Here is a 10,000-nt window from a genome sequence, read left to right on the forward strand (position 1 = left end):
AGGAAAAAGGGCACGCCACGATCAAGTGGAATGGAGGGCGCGACAGGTGGAGCGGTGAGCGCGAACGGGTGTAGCGGAGGGCACTTCAGGTGTAGTGGAGGGCATGGATGGTGGACAGCAAGACAGGTGGGGGAGACAGGTAGTGGAGAGGAGGGAGGGGGGGGGGCAGGTGGGTAAAGGCAGGCGGCGAACGAAAAGGAGGAAAAGTAAACGTTAATCTAAAAAATGGAGAGAGGTAGAAGAGCTTGCGTTGCTCGCGCGAATGTTCGCAGACGGAGGTTGCAGGACGGAAGTAGTGGTATGTGGAAGAATAAGAAGGGAGAAGAGGCATGAGGGAGGGAGAGGAGGAGGGAGGGACAAGGGGAAGGGGGGAGCGAGGCAGCAAGTGAGGGAGAGACGGAGGGAGGGAGGGGGAGGGAGAGGGAGGAGGGAGGGAGAGAGGGCAACCCCACGCCGAGCAAGCTGGGGACACCACCACGATATTTTAAGGTTGGCAATCATGTCCGTGCGACTCGAACGTTTTAACTTGTGGGAAATTATCTTTGATTTTGGGGTATTTATGTTTTATTTCTTATTTTCTTCCAGCGTATGCGTACATGATGGTGTAAGTTATCGATTAGCCACGGACCTAGCCGATCTTTCTATTACATTAAGTACGCAAATCAAACAATCATAGACTTCTACGGAAGCGATGTCTACGGGATTAAGTTAGAAGTGAAACATTATAAAACATCTCCAAATCCTGCTAAACATCGGGTAGGTTACGTCAACACCGCTTACATTCATGGACAGTGTGGCGCCGCGCCGAGCAGGGCTTCCCTCCCCACACATGCTAACTCTCACGAACCTCGGAGATCCAAATACGTAATAAGACCCCTCATCGGAGTACTTTATTATTATTTCAACAACGAACGTAGTCCATCACGACAGTGCAAGATAAGATCTATACATTGACGTAAGATATATCGACGTAAGGTGGTCGAGTAGAAGGAGCTTGACATGCGCTAGGATTAGGGTGACCAGGAGAGTACAGTTGGGCTTTAGTTGTGTTGTGCGGAGGTTGTTGTGGCGAACGTTCCGTTGTACCCAGAAATATACCTTCATTTCTTTCTGTTGTGTGAGTTCATCAGCTACGATCTGCCTTCGAGTATCTCATTTATGTAAGGTGTATGAGGATACGGCGGGTGTCATTGTGCGGGAATGTGTTTACAGTGAGTGCAAGGAGTTAGTAGTAGTAGTAGAAGAAGTCTGGTTCGAAAGCCCGTGTCTTAGGGCGAGAGAAGAACTACCAGACTGGTACATTTCCCGGTGGAGAACCTTGTTGTTTTCCACTGTCCATGGATCCTTTCTACGTGTCCGTGGAGCTTTGCCCTCACCTCTGATAGCCACCGCGTCAGGAGAGGTAGAGAGACGAGAGAGAGAGAAGGAGAGGGAGAACACGAGAAGCCGAGCCGCGCGCGGTTGTGTAGAGGACGTGACCCCTGAAGAACCACCGTCAGGAGCTCTTGCTTTTACCTCCTCCCCGTCATACTCGGGTAAGTCTCCGTGGTGTGGTGTGACAGCGAGGGTGACAGCTCGGGGTGGCGGTGGAAGGGGGGGGGGCAGGAATGCTGAATGTCTCCTTAGAATTAAGGCTCGTCAAAAGCACTCGTCGCCTTGCAAGAAACAGCACGCATTTTGGGTGGTTAAGGGTTTTGAATCTTGTTTCTCACTTAACTAAGTCATTTGTAGGGCTTAAGGTTAGGCTTATGGCTGCGAGGGTCTTTTTTTGAGGACCGTGGTCTTAAATAGACCGTTGATCTTTGGGTGGACGATATGAATTCAGTTTTCCAGTATTTTCTCAACCCTGCACAGCCCATTGAAAAGATCTTATTTATGATCACCTGTCATCACGACAACTCAAGTCCTGGGCGCGAGTGATGAGCAGATGCCATGACGTGGGTATGGTGAGGGAGCAGGTGGAGGAGGAAAGGAGAGGAGGGGGGGGCGGGGAGAGTAAAGAGGGGCAATGTTGAATGGACCCAGTGACCTGTAGCTGGAGCCGAGACTAATGATGATGAAAGCGTTGTGTGGTGAAGACTCATCACCACTGCTCGCCGGTGGCTGTAATGTTAGAAAGGGTTGTCATGTGTCATTTTCTATGGAATCGTGTATTTCCCGGTTTGGCTGTTGTATAGGTTAGCGGGACGCAGATGCTGCTCTTTCGGGATCGGTGTTTCGCCAGTACAGGTTCATGTCGTAGTCGGGCCAAGACTTATAATTGATGGATATTGCTGATTAATAAGCAAAATTATAAAATAAGACGACCTTTCAGATGAGAAGCAGTCGTTTTGCTAGACATTACTGAATATGACGGTTGCAGAAGTTATTAACTTTAGAAAAACAACAACTATATCCGAGAATCATTCGCAAGTAGGCCTACATTCAACGATTTTGTTGTCCTTATTTTTTCATGTAGAGGTTAAGGCATTATTCTCTGGTAAACGAAAAAAAGTATTGTTCTTCGTGGTCGTATGGTTCATAACAATAACATCGTGAGTCATCTATTTTGAATGTAGTAACCTGAAATGCCGCTGAACGTAACGTAACTACAGGTACGCTATGGCGAGTCCAGTAAGCTAGTCACATCAGCTGCAGTATCTCCAGTGTAGCCGCCCGTGTAATTAATGGCAATGGAGGATGATGGCGTGGGCGTGAAAGAGACGCATCAGGTGGGAAGTGTAGCGTGGGAGCAAACAAAAATGTTTTGCCCAAAATAGCATGGGAAAGGAAACACGGAAAGGATAGACTGAAGGATCTTGTTTCGGTTGCGTTGGTTACGATACACTTTCGGATGGCTAACGGGAGTGGGAGTGGAAGTAGGATAGAGGAGGGGGAGAAACTAGGAGTGGGAGGAGAGGGAAAGGGTTTATGGATAGCCGGGGGAGAGGAAGTGGGAAAGGGGGAGGGAGTGGGAGAGGAAGATTGAGAGGGAAAGGGATGATTGGAAAAAGAGAGAGGGAAAGAGCGAGAGATGAGAAAGAAATAGATAAAATGCAGAGAGCAAACTAGACCTACGTATGCGCGACAGATGATTATTCCCTGATAGAGAGGGGCCATCAGAGATACGGAAGGAGAGGGAAGAGAAAAATGAATGGGGGCGGGGGGAGGAGAGGGGCATGCAAGGCGACTGTACATGACCGATAACAGCCTCTTCTCGACATCCCTCACTGGCCAGGTGCGGCGGAGATAAGCTGGAAATTATTTAAGCGGCAGATAAATGAATTTGTTTCCTGCCTCTTGTATGTTGTTTTGTATGTATTTATTCAAAGGTTTATATGTATGTATATATGTACGGTGTGTATGTATAGATGAAGGTTGTGTGCGTGTGTCTCCTTCTCCCTCTCCCTCTCCCTCTCCCTCTCCCTCTCCCTCTCCCTCTCCCTCTCCCTCTCCCTCTCCCTCTCCCCCTCCCCCTCCCCCTCCCCCTCCCCCTTCCCCTCCCCCCCTCCCCTTTTCCCCTTTTCCCCACCGCCCATCGTTCTTACCCCAAAATGTAGGCCTTTCCCTCCCCCTTCTTCTTCATCTTCTTCATCTTCTTCATCTTCTTCATCTCCTCCTCCTCCTCCTCCTCCTCCTCCTCCTCCTCCTCCTCCTCCTCCTCCTCCTCCCCCCCCCTCCCTCTCCTTCCCCTCCCCCTCCCCCTCCCCCTCCCCCTCCTTCCCCTTCACCTGCCTCCTTCTTCCCCTCTCCCACCCCCTCCTTCCCCCTTCACCTGCCTCTTTCCCCTTCTTTCCCTTCCCCTATACCCTTCATCCTCGGCCTCGTAATTCTTGCAGTAACCTGAGTTGGCCCGGTCTGTTGTAAGCCTCTCACTCCCTGACTCCCCCCTCCCTCACGCTCATAGCCTCGCCTCACTTCTCCTAATGTCACCACGCCCCTCTCTTTGCCTCATTGTCCTCCCCCGCCCACTGGATACATAATTTGGCTTAATCTTTTTCAAACTCTTCGTGTCTCATTCGAATCCCGGGCCTCCCCATGTATTTTTATGCATTGGACTAGTATTTAAAAAAGAACAATAACAATAATCATTATTTTTGTTTTATGGTATGGTGAATAAGTGAATTATTTAGTTGATGAATAAGTGTCGGATGAGGTGGTTATGGCGATCTTTCAGTCACTTGTCATTTCACAGTTGCAACGTTTCCCGATTAGGAGGATGTGATCATACATACTGCTACACGCTCTCTCTGATTCGTCTGTTTGTTGCATGTGGTCAGAGGTGATAACGACATGTCAGGAACATGACGTGAAGGGGGACGAATCTTCTCCGTTATCAGCTGATGGCTTGGACGGGTTATGACGCATCGACAGGCGGAGGCGACGTCGATGTTGGTGTTTGGCCCGTGCGCAGGGAGGTTTCTAGCGACGACGAGTACGTGAGTTCATGTGAAGGCTTGGGCTTGTGAGGATGATGGTGGTGGTGATGCAGATGTGTAAGTGGTGATGAGCCAGGTGCAAGCCGGTCGAGGAGGAGGAGGGGATACCAGGGAAAATCCCCAGGGCCCGGGAAGAATATATTACGATATACGAAACATATCATCAAGGCAGTTGGTCATATGGTAGAGAAATTATCATCGTTCTCATCAGATTGATCCCACGCGACATGTTTCCTTGCACGAAATATGGTCCAGTGGCAGCTCTGGACAGCGAGCGGCCAGGTGTGTAAGTAGTGGTGAGACAGGTATGAACGCGCTCCACTGGCTGACTCACAGTACCCCGACCACCGGATGTTGCCTCACATTTCCACTAAGTCTTGACACGTTACAGATAAAAAATAAATGAAAAAAGAAATCGAGGGCACTCACACGACTAACTGGCCTAGCATATGCATATGTATTGGCGTTTTAATTTGGATGTCCGTGTTTGCCTCGTTAGCGATGTGGTTTGGGGAAGCGGAGTGGCTGGAAGGGTGGTTGGTAAACAACGATAAAGAAAGAAAATAAGGAACCACTCGGGAGCGAAATCCAGACTGGAAAAGGAGCAAGCCGAGAAGATGGCAGGGCCTGCGATTCACGTTGAGATTTATAGCAGACGCCGGACAAGACGGGCAGACTGCGTTTCAGGTTTCGGGCGCGTTGGAATGAAGAAAGTCAATCCCGAACGCTGTTTCACTTTTTCATTTTATTTTTCTCGAAGTCGGTTTTTATGTAATGGAAGGTTGAATTGATACGTAAAATCGTTCCAAGTACTATTTCAATTTTTCATTTTCGTTTTCAGTTTCAGTTTCTTGATTTGTATCCGGCTGTTGGGTAGTTTCTGTTAAGGAAGTTAGGAAGGATTCTTCATGCTCAGTCAGTATATCAGACGACAGCTACACTACACCGTCATAATTACCGTGGATCGCTGCAACATATAATAATTGTTCGCGATAATATTGTTCAGAACGGAACTAGAGACATCGTTATTGCAACAGACAGCACAAATTTCGTCCAGTCTCTAACATCTACAAACCCTAAATGCTTGCCATTGACTAACATCTCAATGTACCTGTTAAACAAGATCATAAACTTGATACGGAATGCGCTGTCCCTGGGTCCCATCGCATATAGGAACCCGTGGCACTGAGAGGGTAGGCACTTTAGCTAAAGAAGAAGCACGGACAAACTGCATCGACTATTAGCCGCTTCCATCCGTCACCAAAGCCTCAGCGGGAGCGCTAATTCTGCAGGAGTATGACTCGCAGATCCAGTATATGAGGCGTTTTTATTCCTTTGTGGAAAATACCATATTTTGGCAATACAGGTGGCATCAACAACAAACAGCTCTGAGTCGCCGTAGGATACAATGCCGGTCCTTCTAGGAAATTACATCTCTCAGAATAGATAAATGTTACCACAGCAGTACAGAAAAGGGTTATATGTGACAACAGTACCTGCTACCGTGCCCAGAGATCCCTGATAGACCTCCCCTATTAAATGGAAAAGGCTGCTTTGAAATACTTCACTAGACCAAAATCACTGCGTAATCTACTCAAGACTAACTAACCTCTAATAGATGCAAGATGCAAGATAAATGCAAGATAAAGGACCGGGAATGGAAGATTAGTTGCACCTTATCGTCTCATATGCTCCGTGTACTTTATCAGCCAACCGAACAGCTAATCAACTCCTTAAGGATATTGAACGTAATGTAATGTCTCAGGTTCATTAATTTTTTTGAGGTCTCTAGAACGTAATCAACTCTTAGGAAAACAGTCAGTCACTTCTAGTAGTGGACAGGGCAGAACAGGTCACTAGCCTAACACGCATACTGCTAAGGTAGACAGCATATCTATGAGTTAGAGAGCATATATATAAGTTAACATATCTATAAGTTAGACAGCCTATCTATCTATCAACCCACTGGCATATCCTATGAATTTGAATTTGTGTTATTACTTATTTCTATATTTCATAAAGATTTTGAATGGAACTGCGTCCAAGTGAAGGAACGCCTCTTTCTTGGATAAAAATCACAGGTTTTTCCCCATGATTTGTACTAGAGGCAAGAGTAGGGTAGGGTCGCGTGGAGAGTAATGGGCCCTCTTGCATAATAAACCGATCGTGTTACGTCGCTTGTAAATAAACAGATTTCCCCAAGTAGATTTTCCCCACTAATGATGGTGACGCTTCCGTGGGATGCTTAGTCATTTATCTCATAGTCTGAGGGTTTCAGGCATCCACATACAATACCAACCCCTACACGCACTCAACCAAGTCCACTCACATTAACTTGCATATAACTCACTCACTCACTCACTCACTCACTCACTCACTCACTCACTCACTCACTCACTCACTCACTCACTCACTCACTCACTCACTCTCTCTCTCTCTCTCTCTCACTCTCTTTCTCTCTTTCTCACAGATACACACACACACACACACACACACACACACACACACACACACACACACACACACACACACACACACACACACACACAGATACACACACAGATACACACACAGACACACACACACAGATACACACACAGACACACACACAGACACACACACAGACACACACACAGACACACACACAGACACACACACAGACACACACACAGACACACGCACGCACACACACAGACACACGCACGCACGCACGCACGCACGCACGCACGCACGCACGCACGCACGCACACACACACACACACACACACACACACACACACACACACACACACACACACACACACACACACACACACACACACACACACACTCACTCACTCATGCACCCTCCCCTCACACACGCGCGCGCACACATTCACTAAGGCCTTCTAGTCGGTCTTTTCTCTCGTGCGTATGTGTCAGCCTGGGAATCTAACTTTTTCTCACCACTGTTTACCGTTAGCCTACCGCCTCATCGTAAATATGTCTGATCATTGCTAGCGGTATGCCGACCGCCGCAGGATTTTTCGGGTGAGAATAACCTATGCTTGAACGTCTTGTAGTAGAGCGAGAGCCTGTTCATCGTTGCGCATTTCGTCAGTATAAAGAATTGTCGGTGATAGGCGAGAGTGACGCCGCCGTCATTAGTCATATCCGGCAGATAACACGTGTTGCCCGTGGAGGATGTTATCTTTCCCGTGGCATTGCGAAGAAGATGAAGCCCGAGCACGTTATCGCACGTGCTCCGCAATAAGGAAGGCTCATTAGCTGTTCTCTTTGCCTAGTCACCGCAAAGACCCCGCCGGAGCCCCCCCGCAAGCAGGAGAAATCAAAGGCACTGTTGTAATTATTGAATAAAATCTCGACGGGCCAATAGGGCGATAAATAAACATATATGGCATCAGGTAGTCAAGGGGAGGTCAGGAAGGCAGGAAGGCCGGCTTGGAGAGGCTGGCAGACAGGAACGCATGCACGCACCAGACGAGGGTGTCTTCCGAATGGAAGAGAATGGAGGAGGGCGGGTAGAAGAGGAGTTAGGCTACAATGCAGACGGGTAGGAAAAAAGAAGTAAGGTGCTGGTAGGCTGGAGAAAAGCCGTCAGACCGGAAGAGAGACGGTAAAGTGTGGCACTCAAGCAGGCAGGGAGAATAGGAGGAGGAAAAAAAAGACAGGACACAGGCTTGAAGGGAAGAAGGTTCACTGGGTAAAGGAGGCTTGGAAAGGGGCAGGCAAACTAGGCAAGGAGGAGTAGGAAGGAGGCAGCCAGGCTGGCAGGCCAGAGCTGAGCGTCCGTGGCGAGGATGACCACATTCCCAGACACAGCGGCGCCACATGACGTCACAGGGGTGCCCCGCCCACCGGCTGCCAGAGGTATACGGGCGGCAGTGCCCCCTGCCCGGGCCAGCAGCCAACCGTGGCTCAGCAAGGCAGCACTCACGTGTCGGGTTACCCAGCACAACAATACGGCCTCAGCCTCCAGTAATGGCCGGTCTTGGAGGCCGCTCCTGCCACACCTCGTGGGTGGGTGGGTGGGTGGGTCGGTCGGTCGGTCGGTGGGTGGGTGGGTGGGTGGGTGGGTGGGTCGGTCGGTCAGGCGAAGGGTTGAAGCACCGATGAGGGTGGGCAGTTAGGCAAGGGGGTCGTGGGCGGATGTTGATGACCAGGTTTGCGGGCTGGATCTGAGGCTGCAGTCTAGCTTGAAGGCAGGCGGATGTTAGAGCAGCAGAAATGACAGTGATGAGGTCGGGGATGGTGGCCAGTTTTAAAAGTGCTGGATCTTGGAAGCCCGACAATGGCTGTAACGAGTGGTACGTCGTGCAGGTTAGTGGTATGTGAGGTAGTATGCCAGATGGTAGTAGTGAGAAGCCAGGTGATATTGCGAACAAACTTGGCTTGCAGGTCAGATGGTGGTAATGAGAAGAAGCCTAATGATGGTTGAGATCGGAGGCCTGGTAGCCAATAGTCTGTCGGAGATGTGCTAAGGGACGAAAGGGCTCTGGGTGAGAGATATTGATGTCATTGATGTCACTCGCTGTCTGTCGGTATGTTTGACTGTCACCCCCCCCTCTCTCTCTCTCTCTTTCTTTCTTTCTTTCTTTCTTTCTTTCTCTTTCTTTCTCTCTCTTTCTTTCTCTTTCTTCCCCCCCCCCCTCTCTCTCTCTCTCTCTCTCTCTCTCTCTCTCTCTCTCTCTCTCTCTCTCTCTCTCTCTCTCTCTCTCTCTCTCTCTCTTCTCTTCTCTTCTTCTCTTTCTTTCTCTCTCTTCTCTCTCTCTTTCTTTCTCTTCTTTCTCTCTCTTCTTTCTTTTCTTTCTCTCTTTCTCTCTTTTCTCTTCTCTTCTCTCTCTCTCTCTCTCTCTCTCTCTCTCTCTCTCTCTCTCTCTCTCTCTCTCTCTCTCTCTCTCTCTCTCTCTCTTCTCTCTTTTTCTTTCTTTTTTCTCTATCTTTCTCTTTTTCTCTTTCCTTTTCTCTCTCTCTCTCTCTCTCTCTCTCTCTCTCTCTCTCTCTCTCTCTCTCTCTCTCTCTCTCTCTCTCTCTCTCTCTCTCTCTCTCTCTCTCTCTCTCTCTCTCTCTCTCTCTCTCTCTCGCGCGCGCGCGCGCGCGCGCCTCTTTGTTTACGTTTGTAAATGTAAAAGTGTGCAAGGTGTGGGAGTGACACATGGAGGGTGGTCTTACCCCGACATCGCAGGGTAGCAGCACAGGTGGTGTGGGACCTCCAGAATGTACACCATGTTGGCAGGTGTGCGGGAACACCACATAGTTGGCTTGTGGTGGTAGTTGATGGCAGGGGCACCACGTCTTGCCCGCCATGCTGTACCGGTGCCCGCCGTCTCTTACTTAGCTTGGTCTACATGGCAGGATTATTGAACGCTTGGCTGTGTGCAAGGTGCCACGGATGTTCGGGAGGGAGGAAGGGCAGTGGAGGGAAGGAGGAGAGTAGAGGGAAGGAAGACGATGACGGGAGGGAGGATAGTGCAGAAAGAAGGACGGTATAGGAAGGGGACATCGGGGGGGGGGGGGGGCGCGTTTTAGGGTGAAGAGAAGGCTGAGGTGGATATAAAAATGGAAGTATGCGGGTCCCGAGG

General features: G+C 49.4%; 1 protein-coding gene across 1 annotated transcript in view; it reads left to right on the forward strand.

Moving 5' to 3' along the window:
• LOC147472545 (uncharacterized) overlaps window positions 1-10,000 on the forward strand; it is a 22,216-nt gene that overhangs the window by 120 nt on the left and 12,096 nt on the right. Inside the window, exons 1-2 of the mRNA XM_086546817.1 lie at window positions 1-70; window positions 942-1,535. The exon at window positions 1-70 is cut by the window's left edge and continues 120 nt beyond it. Of these exons, the coding sequence (XP_086402943.1) occupies window positions 1-70; window positions 942-1,535 (664 nt within the window). The remainder of the gene's footprint in view (window positions 71-941; window positions 1,536-10,000) is intronic.

Source organism: Penaeus japonicus, unplaced genomic scaffold, assembly GCF_977035675.1.
Source record: "Penaeus japonicus unplaced genomic scaffold, GWHDUDI00000001_assembly GWHDUDI00000001, whole genome shotgun sequence".
Lineage (NCBI taxonomy): Eukaryota > Metazoa > Arthropoda > Malacostraca > Decapoda > Penaeidae > Penaeus > Penaeus japonicus.